Here is a 22,559-nt window from a genome sequence, read left to right as displayed (position 1 = left end):
GGGGGTTCGCCTGGCACCCCGAGCAGGGACCTGTTTCCATTCCTGTCTGTCGCTTAGGTCCCCTCTTTCTACCTGGTGGCAAGAAGGCAGGAGATCCTCTGCTTCTCGTGGAGCCTCCATCTGCTGCCTTTGCCTCAGGGATGGTAGGGTGTGGCTCCACCAATCTATCTCCCTCTCACACTCCTGGATACTCCTTAGCCTTTCCACTTCCTCCTTCAGCTCACATATACATATGTGTATGTGTGTGTGTGTATATATATGTATATATATGATGGTTCTAGTGAATGGTGATTTATTTTTATTGTGAGTATTGTAGTTCCCATGACCGCTTCATCTGTTTAGGTCAGTAATATTTTCCAACATATAGGAATTTCCTTAGCCTTTCCACTTCCTCCTTCAGCTCACATATACATATGTGTATGTGTGTGTGTGTATATATATGTATATATATGATGGTTCTAGTGAATGGTGATTTATTTTTATTGTGAGTATTGTAGTTCCCATGACCGCTTCATCTGTTTAGGTCAGTAATATTTTCCAACATATAGGAATTTCAAACATAGAGGAAATGTTTAGGAATTTCAAATGTATAGGAAACGTATACAGTAAACTTACTGCAAAAAAGAGCCAGTCGTTACATCATGCCCATAACATTTTACTGGAAAGTGTTATAAAAGAATGTTATATAACAATTTCAATCAACCTTTACAGATTGTTGGATTAATTGGTATAGAGACAGCCTTCCTTTTGTTTTCTTTAATATTTTATGTCAGCAATACTCATTAATGAAAACTAGTAGAAATATTTTCATTTTAACTCTGTCTTCATAATGCCTCTTTAAAAAACTGAGAAAATATCTTTATCAAGCACTCAGAAAAGTTATTTCTCCATGGTATTTGTCTATTAAAAATTGTCTGATGTCACAAGGAAAAAAGAGAGAACAGAGTGGTCTCACAAGTCTTAAAAAAAAAAAAAATCTAAATGTCTTTGTAATTGCTTTCAATCTGTTTCAAGATTTTTTGATGAGGTTTCTAGCACTTTTTTTTTTTTTATTTAAATGAGCTATAATAAATATGAATGTAACAATACAAGTGAAAAATTCTGGCCACATTGGAGTCAAAGGCCATAACAGCAGCTTTTCTCATGCCGTTTAAGGTTTTCTTCCTTTTGGAACAGGCCAGTGCAGAAATTCCCAATCTATGTGAAGTTATTGCTTTTGTTCATTTGGAGCTTTGACCAAAGGTTTCTCATCAATTCTTAGTAAAACACAATGACTGTTTTGGATTTCTCCCAGGAATACAGGGAGTGGTCCTATCCTCAGGACTTATTCTTATGTGTTGTAGATTTATGGATATAGAAAGATCATTGCAGAAATGCATATGCATTCCTTAAAATAGCTTAGTTTTGCAGTTTATAATAACAGGACTTTTAATCTACATAGAAAACTGTAAAGGAACCAAGTGCTGTGACACTCCCATCTTTCTACCACATGTTGACACACTACTCATAAATATTAGGATGTATTATTACTAAAGCTGTAAAACATCTGCTTGCTGTCTGTCTCTGTAGATGCCAAACTGGGAAGCTCTAAACATTCTTCCTTCTTGCTTGACATGGCCAGCGTTGCTACAAATAAGACTGTCATCACCATGGGTTCATTTACTATGGTCTTAGGCTACGGTGGGAAACAAATAATGCAATGCACAAATTGTGGCTGTCAAAGGTTCTTTCTTTTGCATGAAATCATTCAGGTATGGAAATCATTTAAATGTGGACATGCAGATAGGACGCTGTGGAATTAGGGAAATGCCCTGTACTGTATTAGGATATGGACAAATATAAAGGGAACTTTTTTTGTCTTTACTTACCATTTAACTATAAAGCAATATTCTGGTTTCAAGAATGGCATCTTCTCTTACATTGGCAATACACAACATTTTCAATAGACTGTAAGATGTCAGACTGGGATGTGGCCACACCTAGCGCCCATTCTATCACAGACTGTGCCCAAGGCCCACCTTGTTCCTATCCAAAGTGCATTGATATAACTTATAGTCTATCAGAAAAGTTAAAATCTAGAGTCAAAATGAGCATTTCAATAATTTCCATGAAAAAGTGGACAGAACTGATAAAATTCACATAGAACATTTTTTTTAAATTTTGTTTAACAGTATTTTATGACTAAACCCAGTTCCATCAGAACATTTTCAGTTAGGCAGAACCACTTCTGCCTAACTAAACTAATTAGTCTTTCCTTCTGCATAACAAAGCTCAAAGACTTCCATGTAACTATTCGCAAAAAAATCCATATGAGTCTAGAGCATAAAGGCATCGTGTTTAATGTTAGAGTTCAAGTGATGAAAAAAATCCATTACAGGTCTGATAAGGTGTTAAAATAATTTATTTTCTTTGGCTTCAAAATCCGTACTTTGTTTCAGATTGAAACTTTCTATCATCTGATTCCAGTCCACTGAATCTTGTTATGCTTTCGTTACTAATTAATGAGCCTTTTAGAATGAGATATCATGTTCCCCTTTGCGTTTGGGACCCCACGAAGAAGTGTTTTCCCTTCCCATCTTTTCTTTTTTCCCCTCTTTACCCAGATCCTTCTGGTTTCACAGGACAGAATATGTTGATATTACAAAGTATATTTTCTTCAGTATCTTTGTAAGTCCCACATTTATAACATTTCAGAAAAAGAGGTTTGCTGCTTGGTTTCTTTATTTAAAAAAAAAAAAAAAAGAAAAAAAGTTTTATATTACTCTAGCTTGTACAGCAAATCCAGGGCCTGAATTTAATCTTTGCATTGTTATCATTTGTAACAGCTCATATTAAGGCTCCGTGATATCTAGTAGAAACAACTCCATATGGATTTTATTACATTCTTCAGTTAGGTTAAATGACCTGAAATTATGCAGGCATTTTGCCACTGATCTATTATCCAGAAGTAAAAACAAAGGTGGGGGGAGAGTGCAAATAAATAAAACCTAAGACTGACTTGAACAGGAAGCAGTTTGTTGGCAAGTTTGTAACCACCAGTTTGTTTATGGGCATGAGAAACACCTCTTTTGGTGTATACAGTAGAATTACTGAACAGAAAGTAGCACAGGGATTGAATTAATTTCCTTCTTTAATATTAATAAAATCTTTCTGCTAAACTCCCACCACAGCATCAAAGCACTGGCCTGAAAAGAGTGCTTGTTCACTGTTGACAGATATTAGCTGTCCTTTATGTCTACAACTCCTCTATTCTTCTAGATATAGTCTGACGTGCCTTTGATCTTTGTAAATTGTACACTTCCGACAGGACAGAGAGGGTACTAGAAAAAGAATATGTGTTAGGAGAAAGTGTTTCCATACATGTGTAAAATTGTTTATAAAAATGGATGTAAGCAGGTCACATAGTAGGATGCCCAACAGTTTTCTGTCTGAGGAGCCTTTTGTGGAACCAGAAAAGGCGGGGGGGAATATCTATGTGGACTCAAGGAAAACAAAGGAATCCTACCTTAAAATGCAAACTTCTGATTTATCTTTTGGGGGAACAGTACTATTCTTAATGTGAAAGCAGATATCACTCATCTGGTGCACAATTCCTTTCCCAGCTTCACAGACCACATCAAATGGTACTTTTATTGCAGGTTCCATATCCCTTGATCGTACTCCATAGCTCCTAATGCTTATCTTCCATTCAGTGGTAAGGCCCTTCACAAACTCTTCCTTAGTTTACCCCTGATTTTTGTCTCTTATCATGTTGACCCATCCACACTACCAACGATGTCCTTTTCAATGCCCTGCTCTTCTCCCTCCTTTGCCTACCTTAGGCTTTTCTCCCTGAACTTCTATATAGAAATGTGTTACTGGCCCTATGCTTGTGCACTTGGATGTAACAACTAGATATACAGTTCCATGCACTTTGCTCTAAGCACTACAGCATGCAAACATCACAACACAGAACCTTAGAGAGCCATTTTATTTGGCTGCTTGATAGAGGAAATCAAGGGGCTGAATTAGAAGACATTTTTAGAATAAATGATTTATGTACTGAATCCTATGGTGAAAAATAAAATAGTTCTGTTTTCTGTATTAATAAATATGTTGGCATGAAATAATATCTACTAATTGTTTTATTTCATTTTAGTTTACTTGAGCACAGAATTTTAGAAATGGAAGAAAGGCATAAAGAGGAGCTGGACACTTTGAAGGAAGAAAAAGAGAACCTGCAAAGCTTGGTCACACGACAAAGCTACGTAATCCAGGAACTAGAGAAGCAGTTAAACAAGGCAACAAGCAATAACAGTGTCCTGCAGAAACAGCAGCTTGAACTGATGGATACAGTTCACACTCTGATCACCCTGTGTTCCAAGGAAGGAGGTAAGAAAGTAGCATTACAAAACATTAGAAGTACTGGGAAATTTTTTCTGAAGGAAGTCCTGAATTTTTGGAAAGGCAGAACTTAATGAGCTTATTCCAAGAAAGAAAAGGACATTATAATTGAGGACAAAAGAGCTGATGAGAACCCACAAATCAAGCAAGGTTCAGACAGTGCTGAGGCCAACGCTTGTACTAATGGCCATTTTTGATTTTTTGAATTTAATATCGAGTTGTTATACCTTGACCATAGCTGTTGTAGGCCATAATTCCATTGATTTCACATTAGCAATACTGATTTGTTCCTCTGAGCATCTCTTTCATTGTGCTGGGAGTAATCCAACCAATCGTGGATGTTAATTTTATGGATGCCTATCTCTAATTTTCTCTAGACTTCCTTTACAATCAATGGAGAGAACAGGGTACTAAACAAAGCAAAGTAACCCAGAACTTTATACATATATGTGGGTTATAATGTTGATGAACTTGGATGTAGGCACTTATGGTGCTGTAGACATCCAAAAGATTAATATCTTCTCTTGAATGAGATTTTATTTATAATAAAGGATCATTTTTCTTCCTTCTGCCTTGCTGGATTTTGTTTGTTTGTTTCTGGGTGAATTAGGCACACTACAAACACAAAAAACAGAAATAACATCTTTTGAAAGAAGGGGTTGACAAAGGCTCTAGGACAATTCTCCTCAAGTCTGCCTTTCTTAGTAAACAGGTTTCTCACAGAGACTGAGAAAGAAATTCAGGTAGGATTTCAATTTTCAAATGCTAAAGACACTGCAGAATGTCTCTGGAAAGAAATTCCTTTCATCAGAACTAGTCAAGGGAGATGGGTGAAGAATGGAGACCACTGTAAAGGATGGAAATGGGGCACTGGAAAGAACAAATTAGTAACTACGAAAAACAAGGCAAAGCCATACAGAAGAAAGGGAAGAAGAAACGTAAGGGAGAATATGAGAGAAAAGGCGTATGCTAAGAATAACAGCTAAAAGGGGATTAACAGCTGTGTCTGGTATGGCACGCAGAGGGTTAAAAATACTGGGGGAAATAAAGTTGAGGAAAGAAAATAATATCCATCTGGGAAGAAACCATCAAAACCCTTCTGAGAAAGGGTACAGGGTAAACTTAGAAACTCTAGATGTGTGAATTGTGCTAGTCATTCAGTGAGCGTGGAAGCATGGATGAAAGAGGCCTATGCGAGGTTAAGTACCAGCAGTCCAAAGAGTCCAATGTATTTGCTCATTGTAATTCTAGAGCTCTAAGCGCCATAAATTATCTAAAAAACAAAAAGCAAAAAACAAACAAAATGCCCAAACAACAACCCCACCCTCCCAATCAAAACCTTGTCACCTGCATCGTTATTCAGTACTCTGTTTAAGAGGTAGGACATATTAGATCATTCAAACTATTCAGCTCAAGGCAGTGTGGGTTTGCTCTCTGCTATATATTCCCATGCAACTTGTGTGGCTTAAGTCTGAACTGTTCCAGTGACGAGGATTACATCTCTTCCTTTGGAAGTGTTGCATGCTTAGGCCTGTGTTGATAAACTACTTTTTTTTTTTTAAATTTCCCCCCCCCCCCCATGTTCATTCTAAATTTTCCCTTCTGCTTATTCTGTTATACTGTTCCCCAGCATTTTGAATTAAATAACATCCTTCATAGTAGGCTGTTCTCATATCAATAGAGAAACATTGTGATGCAATGCAAATCCTTTATTATGTTTTATGGTCTTTTGGCAAAGAAACCTGGCAAAGCTGTGTTCAGAGTGTTCTAATAGAGCTCAGGAGTACTTTAAAATTAATATCAAAATGAAAGATATATTATTCTCATACAGAGATATACTGCAAGCTCTTTTTAAGGTTAGAAACAGATTATCTAATAATTTTGAATTTGATTCAAAGAAAAAAACCAAACAAACCAACATTTTTCCTAAACTTGGTTTCCTCAGCTGCTTCTTATAAAAACTTTGAGTGAGGATTACAGAAGTGAATGTTTAAAATTGGACTCCTGGGTACAAATTCAGGTGCCTGAAAACCTGAATTTTCAGCAGTATTTTTACTTCTGAGGAACTGTGGAAGTAAAAGATACTCAGCAAAGTTAAATGCCTAATATAATTCTAATAGCCTAACTCAAACCCTTGATTTTGGACTCCGTTACCTTTTGTGTATTAACATGGTTAGAATTTTCCTTGGATACCTTTTTTATTTAAAGAGAATAATTTAAAGAGAAATAATTGCAGAAATGTTTCCACTTACTGTCTGTTTAAGTCTAGCTGACCAACACTTTTGGTAAGAATATTCATAGCTGAAAAAGGAGCCAGACAGTTTAAGTTAAAATAATAATATTACCCTGGAGCACAAGACCACTCTAATGAAGGCTGAATACTAAAGCATTTGGTTGTACCAAAAAATAATACCAGCTTCAGTCTGTGCAAATATATGTTTAAGATGGAAAAATATGCATGCTAGGAAGTACAACTGGAGCTGCTCTAAATTCAGACAAAAATACAAAGTTTAGATTGTCTTACACAAGTCTTTATGTGTGCACTAATGTTTAGAACATAAAATATGCTGTGAGAACTGGTGTTTATTTGGAGATAGAGAATAACAAAATGTGATACATAAGTCAGTAACACCACTTCTGTCTTATACTTTGGTAAATCTCAGTCATCTAATTTCATAAGGGATATAGCAGAAGTGGAAATGATCCAGAAAAGAATAGGACAATGGAAATAATTAAAGACCTGGAACGATTTCCATATGAGGAGAGAGAGCTGTAACATACAGAGCTATTAGATGGGAAAGAAGGTATGTGGGATGCCATTATGGAAGCATACAAAATAACTAATGGTAGGTTACAGCCAGTAACATTGAGAGATATTTTCCACTGATAAAAGACTGTACTTGATTAAGTTAAGGTTGCTAGATATCATTGAGATTGATAAAGATTTTTGAATTATTAGAAAGCTGAAGAGCTAGCAAAGGATGGGTCCCCTTAAAAAGTTCAGGCTTTTAACTAGGGACACTCAACTTCGAAAGAAAGCACAAACTAAGCGAGGCATCAAGTCTAGAAGGCCAGATTGTCAAAGATGAGCAACTTCCTGAGAATGAACACAAGAGTTGAGACGAATTGCAAAGTCTAAACCCTGTGGTATTTTGAGAATGGCTTTAAGTACCTTTGTTGGATTTTCAACCATAAATTTAAAATGTAAGTAGATATATTTTATATTACATGTATGTGTATATATTTTAAAAAACTATTATCAGTATCAAGAAACCTAAAAATCTCCCCCAAGATAAGTCACAGAGAAGAAAATTATGTTCTTCCTTGCATAAATCATAGTATTCCAGATTTTCCAATTCCTGAAACTGAAATTAGTAATTTTAAAACTATTTTTTATAAAATAATAATAAAACAACTTCATCTGAAACCAAGCTGATGATAGCTGATGTTTTTTGATTACAAAACATGAGATAAATTTTCTCCAGTAATGACATAATCATATCAGAAGATTTCTTTTTAGATTAATTTAAATAAGTTGGGAAACTTTCAGAAGTTTGCCTGCTAGGAGCCTGTGAATAATATAGCTGAACAGTGTAGAGATACAGGGCTGAACAGAAACTGCTTTTATTTAGTTTTAGACTCTGAGAAGCTTAGCTAACATAGTCCCTAGTACTGGATGACAACCCGAAGAAATCTGCTTTGGTACTTCCACTGTGGCTAGACAAACTTTAAGAGAATTTCTGAAGGATATAAAGGCAAATGAGGAAGAGAGAAAAAAGTAAAAGCCACACAAAGGATAAATTTTTAAAATGTAGATGGACCTAAATACAAAATCCAGATCCCACTGTCAGTGTCAGTTTTGGTACAGACCAATTTTGGGATGGGGGCCACCTGTAAAACCTGGAATTGTTTGTCAGTTTGGTTTCCACAATACCACCTACCTCTGTCCCAGTGTGAGCGATTCTAGGATTTCAGTTGCATGTAATCCTTAAAATAGACACTCTAATAGGTCACAAAGCCTACAGAGAGTCAAATATATGCAGGATACTATGGGGACTCACATGTCTCCATTTTGGCCTGTGTCTATGGCTAAATAGAGTTGTCAAACTGTTTATGTATTTTTCAGGCAGGGGCAACAATCTTGGTAGTGGCTGCCAATAAATTTCTAAAATAGAATTTCTGAAAAAGCAGCACTTTCAGACACTAGCCTTCCAATTGAAGTGATTGTTCATTATGGTGAAAATTTAAGGTAACTTTTTAAAGATTAAGTAATCTCCAAATTCAAGTATAGATAAATGCCTGAAACTTTTACTTTTTCCCAACAAAAGACAGAGAAATAGAAACATCGAGGTGAAGTCTTAATTAATCACCGTAGAGATATTGCACAACTATCTCCAAGACTGTAGAAGTCCTTCACCTGTAGAAGATAAGAGTTGGACAGAAATCGTGTCATTCTTTGCAAAAGTCATCAAAGATTTTGTGATTATTGTTTTCTTTAAACTGTTCATTCCTCATAATACTTTGAATATTATTTGTCTGAGGATGGATAAAGCATTTTGGCACATTGCTGTCACTGTCAAACAATACATCTGTAACACAGTAACTAGTTTAGTGACAGACTTTTAAGCTTCCACATCAGAAAAATTACTTATGAAAAGGGTATGTAGTGCTAAGTAGAGAGTCACACAAATATTACTCAAAAAGAAAAATACAAGGAATACGCTACAATTTATGTTAAGTAATAGATAATATCATCATCAAAGAAGTGTATACAAGTCCAAACCAAGTAATTCAGAAATTGTATTGGTCCAGTGGGAAATTATGTTTCAAGCCAAACGTCACAAAATGTGCCCAGTCAAAACTCACGTATATTTGCAAATACATTGTCCTTTTTTTTTTTTTCCGGTAGAAGAAAATAGATCTAGAGTGTCAATTGTGTTAACATTAATTTGCATAACTTAGGATACCTGCCCAAGTACTCCTACCCACAGGATAAGGGAATGTAAAAATTCAGTTGGAAAGTATATTTAAACATAAACTTATTTTCCTTTTCCTGTTTTTTATGTCGTCTGTCAGACTGCTTAATAACATACCTTGTTAAAATGTTTGGTCTAATTTTGTATACTTCAGAGGACTAACGGAACAGTAGAGAAAGTTTTGTCATGAATGTCTGGTTTTGTGACCTCCTAGTAGGAAAGAAATGAAGCATTAGCTTCCTCTTGAATGCTGACAAGAAGCTAAGCTTAATTCTCAAAATAATACACATACATGTTAGGAATTTACCTCCCCAGAAGTGCCTATTGAGTTCATGAAATAAATAACGTGGTTAGTGGGCCTGGCATTTCTGAAAAGGTACAAATCTCCTGGGTTATGGGTAGTTTTCATATTTTAGAAAATTAGGCAGGAAAAGTAAATATGTCCAAAAAATTATTTTAATGGAATTCATGCTTTTTAAAGGCATAGCAATTAATTTATTCAAAACATTAAACAGTAACTAGTCTATTCCAATTCTTAGACCACCGTTGTTATGATGTTAAAATTTATGTGGAAATGAAGAGAGTGAGAATAGAATGAGAACTTCAAAGAAATGACCCGAAGGTTACAGGCACAGGGCAAACTCCATTGACATAAGCAGAATTACCCCAGCAGTGATGCCGGCCTACTTAATTAGAAAGACTTCAAAGACACCTTGTATAATACAAGCTAGTATTTAAAAAAAAATAAAATCCCAGCGGGAATCCCAGGATAGAATAACAGATTCAGGTGTTCTGAAAGGTAATTTTAAATCTTAATGTTTGGACTGTGTTCAGCAAGACAAATTTTCTATATTATATTGATCCAGCCATATATTGGAAAACAATAACAAGGGTATATAAATCTAATTGATTTTAGACAACAGTGTAGAAGATTAAGGTTGTATGATACAGTTCTTGGTCATTTTTCTTCTGTGCACAGAAAGAATAATATTGGTACTCATCTGAGATATATTTTGAGGTAACAGCATGTTTTGCCTGTTACCATTTCCCTAACAGTATCTTTTCATTCCTTAAGCACTTGCCTCCTCTTTGTACCTCATCCTTGACATTGCTAAGGTTTTTTTCAACATGATGAGACATAACTAGTGAGGCGGAAACCTAGAGTATGGCATATCAGTCACTTCATTATTTTTCTTCTGAAGCATAGAAGCAAACAAAAATAGTTTTGCTTGATGCACAGAAGTTTCTGACCGACTTTGGCTGCAAGCTGCAGGTCTGAGGTGGATCAGGAGCATGCTTGAAACATGATTATAAGAAAAGAATGTATAAATAAAGTGACAGACATTTTTTTCTTATACCTGAAATCACATTTTTATTACCAATATGTTATAACATACTGCAATGTAATAACAAAACATGATGCTTTTCATCTATGAATTCCAATTTTTGTATTAAGGTTATTTTTCTTAATATTAATCAAGAATTAATTAAAAAACAGAGACTTGACAAAGTTAGAGTGACCACAACAGAGCTTTAAACAAAACCTCATTTAATGCACTGAAGTAATCTGGTATTCCACACTTATTTCTGTCATGAAGTCCTACTTTGATCCCCAAAGGTATCAAAGCAAATAGCTTCAGCTAAGGTTGACAGTATGTATGTTTGAGAATACATAAAACATCCATTTGCTCTGTTTCTCTCTACTTCCTTCTGCTTTAGAAATTTTATGAGCAAGCAGTTTCATTTCTTTAAGACATCTTAAAGCAATAACAGATATACCTTTAGTTTAAAAAGAGATCAGAAGACCACTATCAGAAAATGTCTACCTGCAATTCACAAAGCTCACCATTATAAAGATGCATTCCACTTTTTGATCTGCCTTTATTTATATTTTGAAAGCTGGGGAAAAATTGAATCTTTATTTTGCACTTAGTGTCATGGAAGAGGGGTCCCCTTACCCTTAGTGTAGCTGGATCCAATTGAGCACATGGACCCACTGAGGTGGAAAGCGCCACAGGGCTGCAGTCAGAGGCCGTGTTGTCTTTGTACAGTTGTGATGTTCAGTTAAACATACACATCAGCACCGGCTTTATTTCATGTTTCTTGTTTATTCTGTTCAGGTGCTATAGACTTCCTGTTTCCCTTGGAGACTTTCTATATTGATATGCATTTTTCAGAGATGCTCAGAAAGCTCAAGTAAGAGTTTTTGGGGGTCAGCCTCACCTGACTCACCTAACATTTACAGTGTAGATGTAGAGTCTTGGTCTGGACTTCCTTTAGGGTCAACAAAGGCATTTTTGTCAAGTGACCTGTCTTAGGATGAGGTGAATTGCATCTGCAAGTACCTTTTTTCTCCATATTATCTGTTAAAGGGTGATGATATTAGTGCTGCTATTTATATGATCAGTATCTACATTGGGACAGATTAATTTTATATTCTTGTATTCTAAAGCTAAATAAAGAACAATATTAATTCCAAATCATCATGATTTAAAAACAAAAGTATTTTCATACCTTGCTCAGGCAAGGAAACCTTAATTTCCAAGTTATGTTGTATAATAAAATGCAACAAAGTGTATGAGGTAGGATCAAGCCAGACTTTGGTTTAATAGAGATTCAGTACTGAAATAAGTAAATTTGAATGTGCAGCATTTGACATTTATGTTAGTGGGAAAATATTTCAGCTCTTCAAAACAGAATTGGGCATTCCCATATTTTATCCCTATTAACTTGTTGATGGTCACAGCAGGAGGTCAATGCTTATTAGTACTGAAAAATAAATACTTTAAGTACATATTTTTACATTTAAATTCTTGATTGTTAATATTGAAATCAATTACCCACCCTCATTCATGGAGTATATGTCAGTGCCAAATCCATCTTCACTCTGCTTTGTGAAAATGGTATTATTCACTCACACCAAAGGTATTACAGGGGATAACAGCACATATAAACCAACTAACAACACTGCCGGTGTCACCCAAATGGCTTGTTAGTGAAAAATTTCTTTGTATGCATACCATTCTTCAGCTGAAAACACTAAATGCACATTAGGGTGCCTGTGTGGAAAAATATAAATCAATTAAAGAAATATGGACACTAGAAATATTAAACAAAGCCAGTGGCTTAATCTCTCTCGTAGGAGTTTGTGAAAGAATTATTTAGTTCTCACTCTCAGTGAATGGCTGGTTACTCACAAAATTGCTGTCTCAGACAGAAACTATTAAGGAACTATATTGCAGCTGGATAATTAAGTGTCTTTATCTCTTTGTAAATGGGCCATAAGGCATTCTATTTCAGCTCACTAATGAGGACCACTTTATGGTATTCCTAAGTGATGTCTTTCAAATGCACAGTGAATTGAAGTATTATTGTTGTTACCAGTCACTAAGGCTGGATTTATTGGGAAACAAACTTGATAACTGTTGATAATTTATTAGGTAGTAAATAATTATGCCCTGGAAAGGGTGAAAGCTCACTACGTTAACATCGTTTTCCAAGACCGAGTCAATTCCTGCAGCACTACAGGAGGGAAATTCTGCTTTAAATTATTTATTTAATAAGTAGTTGGATAGCTTGAGTGCTCTTGCTATGCAATTGTTTGCCTTTCTTACTTCAGACTCTTAGAGGGTTTGTGGGAGGGAAAAGTAATATTCTGTTAGCTGCTGAAGCATTTCTGTAAATGTTAATGTGAGGCGTCTAATTGGCTACACCTTTTCTCTTTCCTCCCCACCTTAAAAATATGGATCTGAAATTCTTGTATGTAATGAACCTTAGTGTTCCTAATGAATCTGAGGCTGGACTAGTTCCTAGGCTGGTAGAATCGTCGTAGCCCTACTAACTGCATTTCAGCATGGATAGTAGTTATGCTGGATTGTACTTAAGAGAGGTTTGCACATCCATTCGGGCTTCCCACATGCAGTAAGTGGTATGCATGCAGCCATGAAGGGCTAGAGGTTGATGGCAAAGGGGCTGTTTTTGCTTTTGTCATTGCTCCTTGGAAACAAAATCCTTCCACTTCTCCATCCAGTCTAGTGATTTTAGGGTCACAGGATGAATCAGATCATTGAGCTGCTCCAGTGGAATAATAAACCGGTATAACAAACAAAGAAACAAAACAACAACAACAACAATAAAACAACCAAGCAAACAAAAAAAAAAACCCAAGCCTGCCACCCCCTTTGTCCCCCCCCCACCAAACCAAAACACTTTCTGGCAGATCTCCTATTAGCTGATTCATTCTGTGGCTATGGAGACAGTCTACAACCCACAGAAATGGGAGGAGCAGCACTGCTCCTTTAAGTGACACCCTGACATTGCATTGGATTTTGGGTTATGACTAAATGCTCCTTTAGACATTAAAAATGTGTGTGTGTGTGTATATATATATATTTACTTATACTGCCATAAACTCTGAACACTTATATGAAGGCCAGCTTTTTCCATTCTAATCATTCAGCAGATGAGACTGCCTGAGGAAGGAATTCTAGAGTTCTGTTTTCTCCCACCTTCTAAAATACCCATGTAAGTTCAAGGTAAACTCCTAAGGAAATCTTGAATGAAAGACACAGGAGGTGCTACTTGCCTATTAATGGTCGAAATGAAAATAGTATTTTATAAATTATTACAAATGAACAGAAAGGAAATCAGAAAAAATTGTACCACAGTATAATTCATGATCTCTATAAAATATTGGACCCCACATCTTAAAAAAAGAAAAAAGAACCAAAACAAAAAAAGATGGAAAAAGCTACAAAGACAGATGATCAAAGATGTGAAATAGCATTCATTAAGCATATCAGAGATACTTCAGGCAGTGTAAAATATAGTAGCAGGAGAATGCAGTAGAAATCGTAGGTGGCTTGTAGAGCATGGATGCAGAATTACTGAGACTTTCAGCTAAGAATGAAGGGTCACCAGCTGAAATACACTGGTTAAAAGCTAACAGTTGGAGATTGTCCCTCACATGGTACATGTATGGAGTTCCTTGGTATGGGACACTGTGAATGATAAAAATTCATGTGGCTTCAAAAAAGCAACTGGAGAAATTCGTGGAAGAAAATTCTTTCAAAGCCTATTAAATATACAGATATTATACCTGGCAGAGGAAGCGCCTATGCTGTAAATTCCTGGATATGCTTGCCTGCCCAGTAATCTGCTTTGGATGCTTCAGTTCCTACTGAAAACTCTTTTTTGGGCCAAGTGTTAGCCCAGCCCTTGCAAAACCTTAGGGTACTCCTGGGGAGGGAAAGGCCTAAAGGAAGAAGAAAATAAGGAGAAAATAAGTAATTATGAGGGCACAAGCAAAGAAGAAAACAGAAGAGCAGTGAGGGTTAAAAGATCAAGTCTGGTGAGGAAGCCCCATGACTTCTAGGGCCTCTGATGCTGGAGATGGGACACTGGAGAGGCTGGAGTGGCAATGCAACCTGTTATAGCTACTCTCATAACTTCATTTGGGATTAATGGGAGCCTTGACAATAAAGTTTTATAAACTAGAATCTGAAAATTTATAATCTATAAACGTCATTATGGAGCAACAGTTCCCAGAACAGAAATATTTTATTCCAGCATGTCAAAATGAACTTTTTTTTTTCAGTTTGCCTTTGGCCAGCTCTTTCTGTCAGATTCAGAGCAATCTCACAAAGAAATATTATGTTGAAAAGCATTTTAGTGAATGTGTACTTTGCTGGAAGGAAAATATATGTCCAAACTCCAGTCCTAAACTTTCTCTCACCTCCCTAATAAACAAACATTAGTACACAAGCATGCACAAAGAATTACTTATCTGAGAAGACTGCTGGACTCCAAGACATCCAGAAGCAGCTTTCATATCCATATCCCCCCCCCCCTTTTTTTTTTTTTTTTTTTATTTTTCTTTCTTCTTTGTTGATGTGGGGTGGGAGGAAGCCTTAATAAGTACTTAAGCACCATTTTGCCTGGGCAGAGTATTGCAAACCCCTAAAGTAGAGAGACCCTAATTAGCACATCTGGCAGCTCAATGCATCCAAGGAAGATACATTTGATATCCCCCCCCCCTTTTTTTTTTTTTAAGATGATATTCAGACTTTGTGGAGATGAAAATAAAACATAGTATTAATACAGGAGGAAATAAAGTTGACATTGGAGAAAGTTCTGAATCAGGTAGTGGTAGTTTGTCTTTATAATAATTCAGAATTGAGTACTAAGTGCATATAAGTTCACATTTTAAACTTTTACTTAACTAGATAGATGCATAAAAAGTTCCTGATGTTTTATCAATAATAAGTAACTGCAATATGTTTTTAATTTCATACTTCTCAATGGATTGTAATTTTCTAATTCTTTTTCACATTGGCTATATTGGGTGATGGTGGTAGCTTTAATAATCCAGAAATACTTTTTGGAGAGGAAAAGCACATAGTATGTATTATGTACCTGAACAGACTAGAATCCAGAAAATGCACTTTTCAAGTCCTTTTTGACAAGGACACCAATGTGCTCTTATATGGCTATAATTTGAGTTTGTAGGCAACACTGTGGTTATCTGGAGACCATATCTAACTTGAAGTCGGCCTCCAGGTTTGTGGCTTTCCCTGTGGTTTGTGTAACATTTGCAACACAACTATGTTGTCACAGGGTTGTCTTGTTGCAGGAAATAGTTGCACATCACAGCCAGCTATTAAGTTGCAGTTTAATGTTTGTTCTCAAGTGGGGGTTGGTATATGCAAGACCAGGCCACTGAAACAACAGACTATACCTCTGGCTGTAAGTCAGCAAAAACTGAGCGGCTGTAACCCTTTGCATATTTTTCCTCCTCAAAGCAAAAATAATCTTCACCCTTTCTCTGTCAGATATGTTTGTGGTTCCTGCTGCTAAGTCTGGGAACATATATACATATATGGGCCATGTTCCAGGCCTCCTCACTGGGGATATTTGACTGACAACCTTTTGATAACATTAGCAAACAGTTCCTGATTTGATTCTTCATGAGCCAGGTGCTGTTTGCCACAGTTATGGTGATAACTGGAACTGTGGTGGTGCACAGCAGCTGCACCCAAATGGCTGAGAAAGAGGTCGGAGATACAGGGTCTTTTATAGAAATGTAGGATTCCCCACCTGTGTCTGGAACCATGACAAGATCAAGGCAAAATTTATTTGCAGTCTGGATCTAGACAGAAACTGCCATTTGGTAATCCTTGAATGACCCTGTCCTGGAATGCTACAGCTGTAGGTAAATCCACCAATTTACAACCTTCTCCTTTTTGATTTTTTAGAAGCTGCTCATCTGGGGCCAGAAATTTTCACCTCAGATGGTTTTGATAGAGCAGCTGAAATTTAGGTCAATTCTGTTGGCCAATAAGATATGGAGAGAGACTTTTCCTTCCTGGCTTCGAAAGCATGAAGAATTTGTTAGTGTATTTTGGTATGTACAGTGATTATTAAGTCCTATAAGAAAATTAGATTCACGTAAATAAAACATTAAAACAATGAAAATATAATAATTCACTAAGACACTACAGAAATCTCTGCATATCTGTCCAAATAAGTCACTATCATGCAAAAAAACCAGCAGCTGCCTTCCATTTGCTGGCAGTATCACTAAAGGACATAAGATGCTAATGATTAACTCAGTCTCAAATGATTTCACAGATATGGCAGTTCAGATCTTAAATAATTTAGTAAATATGAATGTGATTTTATTGGTTCAGTCAACATAATGAACTGCAGTTTAACATTCTTTATTGTTTACAGACAAACTGCACTATTCATTCACCAAATATCTGACAGAGACTTGAAAAGCAATGAGATAACCACTTCATTTTCCCCAAAACAATCAGAAATCTCAATTTAAAAAATCAAGTATATTTTTTTTTCTAGTAGAGATAAGATTAGATAGTTTTCATACAGCTAGGAAAAAAGATAAATATTGTAAGTTTTAAATTTTGTATTCCTAGAGGAGAACTTCAGATTACTAAATATTTCAGAAGCTATTTATTCTTAGTAGTCAGTTTGTATTTCTTTAAACCCGGGCAGAAAAGCAGACATCCTTCATTTGTGGTAGCTGTTAGGAACAAGTAAACTCATTTACTATTGACTTATTTTCATGACTGATAGCAGAAAAATAGTCTCACCCTACACAGAGGCACACACAACTAGCAATCAGTTAAGGGATTTCCTTGGCTATTGTTTTGGGAAAAGGCCCTACATGTCTGAGCTCTCTCGTGTGCAAGCTCCAGTAACCCTTTCTAAGAAAACTGAAGAGACTACAACCTCAGGTGCTGACCCCAGCTTTCTACTGAAGGTTAATACCCTGTTAGGAGGAGCAGCAGAACAGCTGCTCAGCCCTGGCAGTTCACAGCCTCTGGGTTAGCAGAAACCTCATTGATTTGCGTTCCTGTTCCTCCAATGGGCCACAGAACAGTTGCACTGGCAGGGCTGTTGCCTCTACATGGGAGCAGCCATCTGACAGAGCTCTGGGCAGTTATGGGCAGTACCTACTGCATTGCGTGGACTCAGATCATCATTCAGGGCATCGAGGAAAAGAAACCGACGAAAGACTGATAACTGAAAGAAATAATTCATCAAGTAGGGAAACAACAGGTAGCATAGCCCAAGGAGAACATTATTGGGCTAAAAAATAACCAAAAGACTTTCAGAAGTGCAATGAAAGAAGAACTTATTTCTCTTGTTAATTCTCCTTCTGTTCAGGAAAGCAGGATTTTCCACATGGGCATCATTGCTTCAAAGCAGCATGACTTCATCACCAGTTTATTCATGCAGGAAAGGCAATGAGTAAAACCCTCCAGGGCTCCAGATTTTGGCTAAGCATTGAGGTTTAAAAAAATGATAATAGTATTTTGCTTGACATAGACTTATCTTTTTCTTCAGGTGCATAAAATTTTGGCGTAAGTATTGTATTTGAAAATAGCTAAACTAACATTAGAAATCTGTGTAAAGTCAATTAAGATCTTGAAGCTGAACAAAGAAATGTAATGGCTACGTATTTTGTTTTAGAACTACTTTATTTGAGCCTTGTTACTTTTTTTTAAATTTATTTACACATCTACCATATGTGAGCCAATGTATCATACAGGAACTTCACTTGATGTATAAAGGATTCAAGGTCTATGTAATGTTATAGAAAAAACAGTCTGGAGCTATAGTAGGTAGAAGTGGTTTGGAAATTGTATGGAATATTAAGTTAAAAAAACAACAGCAAGCCATAGAAAAAACATATTTTACCCTAAAAGAATATTACCAGTAACATTCCTGAGTATTAATTTTCTGATAACTTTGGGCTGTTCTTGCAAATTACAGTCTGATGTATTAAGAAAAACTGAACTTTGTGCTGGTCATGCTTAATGTACTGTGCTGCAATCTGTAATAGTTCAGCTCCTTCACAAAGAGCTGAGCTTTCCTTCCAGTGGAAGCGCCAACTCCTGAGAGAGGGATGAGAGGCACCCAAGGAAAGCCATCTTCTCCTGGCTACAGTGGTTCACTGAATAAAACCCACTGCTGCAAAAGAAGGGTATTGGGTTGCTTAGTCTATAGGAAATTAACACATATGCTGTCTGTGATCTCAGGTATTTCAGCTGTCTGATACTGAGAGGAAGGACAGAAAGAACTGGGCATATCGGTGGCATCTATGTGTCTTTCATCTCTTACATCAGCAGGAGTTTTATTGTGTTTTTTCTACTCTTTAAGAATGAGGAAAAATATTTATTTCTAAGTATGCTTCCTAGAGAACCATCGCCTTAGAAAATTATTTTCAAATCTAATTCTAATTATTCTGAAATTAAAATCTTACCTTGTTTAAAATTTAAATAATATGAACTTCAGGATATATGATTTTTTTGTCTAACTTTCAGTTAAAAAGGAACCAAATTCAAATTTCCTTGATTGACTCTTAAGTAGTTATTTCCAAGTGGTTTTCAATGTGTGTAGAATGGTTAAATAGAGGTAAGCTAATCTCTCTACATACAGATATTAAAATATAAGTCCTTTAAGACTCAAGGAAATGAACACGCTGCTCTGCACAACTAAATACATTTTTTAGACAAGAGAGACTGATGTCTGCAGTTGAAATGACAGTATTAGAGAAATTCAGGCCAGGAAGAATGGATCTAATCTAAAGCCCCCTGAAATCAATGAGAGGCTTTGCTTTAACACCTCTAGGCTTTGGCTCCAGCCCCAAGTAATTATTCAAGTTGGACTTTGGCCACTGATACTAACACCATCTGCTTGCAGGAAAGTACCATGAAATCTTTAATTAACACAAATCGTGAAGGCCTCAGTTCTATGTCTTATCTAAAAAATGACACCTTTGAGAGTGCACTGTTGATGTGTACCTTGCTGAGGACCTTATTCCCTGCCATCTCATGGGGAAATGTGTCATCTACTGCATTGCCAGCACTACCTTTTCCAAATATGGCCAAGTTTCAAAGCCATTGATTTTCCAATTGAAGATCATACACAAGTATATGAGTCAGGTTTTATTTTTATTTTTATTGATGGTGTTGGATAAAAATAATAAGTATGGAGCAAATACATGGAAAGGGAGAAGGCGGTTTTGTTTGTTAAAATCAAATTTTAAAAGAATAAAATAAAACACATAAAAGGGAAAAAAGAATATGACGTGTGTAAAATGCTGTCGTGGTTTAACCTCAGTTGGCAACTGAGCACCACACAGCTGCTTGCTCACTCCCCCCCGACCCCCGGTGGGATGGGGGAGAGAATCAGAAGGGTAAAAGTGAGAAAACTTGCGGGTTGAGATAAAGACAGTTTAATAATTGAAATAAAATAAACTCCTAGTAATAATAATAATAGTAATAATAAGAAGAAGAATATACAAAGCAAGTAATGCACAGTGCAATTGCTCACCACCCACCAACCGATGCCCAGCCAGTCCCCGAGCAGTGGCCCCCCCTTGCCAGCTTTCCCCAGTTTATATACTTAGCATGACATCACATGGTATGGAAGGTCCCTTTAGCCAGTTGGGGTCAGCTGTCCTGGCTGTGCCCCCTCCCAGCTTCTTGTGCACCTCCAGCCTTCTCAGTCGGTAGAGCACGGAAGTTGAGAAGTCCTTGACTAGTGTAAGCACTGCTTAGCAACAACTAAAACATCGGTGTGTTATCAACATTGTTCTTATCCTAAATCCAAACCACAGCACTGTACCAGCTACTTGGAAGAAAATTAACTCTGTCCCAGCCAAAACCAGGACAAATGCTTATCTAGAGAGCAGGATAGTCTTACAGTTCAGCATTGGATTTCTCACTATTTTTCTATTTTCAACTTTTCACAAAATCACTGAGGTAAAACATTTAACCTTTCTCAATTTCCCCATCTGTGAAATGGTATTAAAGCCAATTGATCAGGCCAGAATTTGCCATCCTAAAATACCACTTTAAAGTGTTCAAAGGGGAGATAGTACATGAAGCTACAAATCCTTGGCATTATTCCATACTATCTTATGGCCTGGATAGTCTCACATACTGTGCAAGGCCGTTGCTTTTTTACACACCATTGTCATTAAACACCAGCTTTGCAGCACAGGCCACTTCATTGAGAGTGAATAAGGCGTAGTCCCTTTTGCACCTATAACTCACATTATCAAGCCAAAAATGAAAAAGATGTGTCTGTCACCAGACAATGAGTGTGTCTGGAGGACTTAAATATTGTTTCCTTATTGTAGGGATTAATGAAGTGCTGGCCCAGACCCTGCACAGCACTTAAGGACATGTTTAACTTTAAGAATCTGAGTAGACTGATGGATTTCCATGGGAATACTGATGTGCCTAAAGTATGTGTTGTTGGAATGAAATCATATCCTTCAGTATCGTGTGGGGTCACACTACTTTTTTTTGTGAAAGTGAAGGAACGTTCTCAGATGTTACTCCTTCTACAGGGAATCTCCTGGTTGTTCAAGATTGGGATCATCAAACATCTTGCCCTCCTGATTTCTCAGCTCAGACTCACATATGTGGTCTGTCTGCAATATACAGGATCAAGATCTGCACTGGTGTTCTGACATTAATTGTTTTCCTGTTCTGAGCCAAAAATAAATTCAATAAATCATGACTTCAAACAACTAACTTCAGTAGCACTGATTTTTCTTCTTTTCTCCAATAATTGTATCTAGCAACTTTTATGTATGTAGATATGAAAATAATGAAACAATTATCTGCCAAAAAAGAAACTTAGACAAAGAGCTCCCTTGCCCCAAGTCCCTAGGCTGCTCAAAAGGCACTACCTCATGGAGGAAGGGCACAAGCTCTTTCCTTCAGGGTTTCTGCATTGCTGTCTCAGGTGAGCATCTGTCTCAGATCACAACACTGAACAAGCTTGTCCACCTCCATGTGCCATCTCTGGGGCATTCTTTGGCAACCTCCCAGATACAGCTTGAGTCAGGGGCAACACCTGCAGCTGCACAGACCTTTGCGCTCAGAAGGAATGTGCTGTGTTCACCTCTCAGTAGACAGGATGCTCTGTTTAGCTATTTGCATCATGATTTACTTCTGCTGGTGCCTACTCTGCTATCTGTCTGAAAGTTTCATACTAGTTCTTTAATAGAATTTACCAAATGCACTAACTGTGTAAGGACCATAGCACAGTTGTTACTGTGCATGTTTAAAAGGAATACAATGTGCAAAAGTGGACTTCCTTGATACAGAATGCTTAAGATTGCTGTTGTAACTTATCGTGTTTTTTTGGTTTGCAGTTTTACTAAAGAATGCAAAAAAGGAGGAAGAAAAGCCTTTCAGAGACTGTGCAGATGTATACCAATCTGGTTTTAACAAAAGTGGGGTCTACACTATTTATATTAACAATGTGTCAGATCCTAAAAAGGTAAAGTAAATATTTGTTTTATTTTCTTATTTGTTAATATGATGTTGCTCTGACCTTAAAGGAGCATTTGGAGCCTTTATTGAAGTTCTCATTCTGCAAAATGTCATATGGATATAAATAACCTGGGCTATATTCAGTCTTGAAAAAAATACAATAGAATGAAGAAAATTATAAACTGCCTTATTCCAGACATTATTCTTTCTTGCTGACAGAGTATCCTTCCTAAGTTCCAACATACATTCAGTAGTTGACTCACTTCCTTCCACTTAGCAAGTTCAGTTGAATCAGACTATGGTTGCAAATAAATCTGTGATAAAGTTTAGAAGAGAATTAATAAAGTGTTATAATGAGGAAGCTGATGGGGGTTATCTGATA

At 36.6% G+C, this 22,559-nt stretch overlaps 1 protein-coding gene across 1 annotated transcript in view; it reads left to right on the top strand.

Moving 5' to 3' along the window:
- Positions 1–22,559, top strand: part of ANGPT1 (angiopoietin 1) — a 184,093-nt gene that overhangs the window by 93,199 nt on the left and 68,335 nt on the right. The window contains exons 4-5 of the mRNA XM_009323104.1: positions 4,139–4,371; positions 22,057–22,184. Of these exons, the coding sequence (XP_009321379.1) occupies positions 4,139–4,371; positions 22,057–22,184 (361 nt within the window). The remainder of the gene's footprint in view (positions 1–4,138; positions 4,372–22,056; positions 22,185–22,559) is intronic.

Source organism: Pygoscelis adeliae, unplaced genomic scaffold (assembly GCF_000699105.1).
Source record: "Pygoscelis adeliae isolate BGI_AS28 unplaced genomic scaffold, ASM69910v1 Scaffold174, whole genome shotgun sequence".
Classification (NCBI taxonomy): Eukaryota; Metazoa; Chordata; class Aves; order Sphenisciformes; family Spheniscidae; genus Pygoscelis; species Pygoscelis adeliae.
Note: the sequence above shows the minus strand (reverse complement) of the source record. Positions and strands in the feature narration are given on the sequence as shown.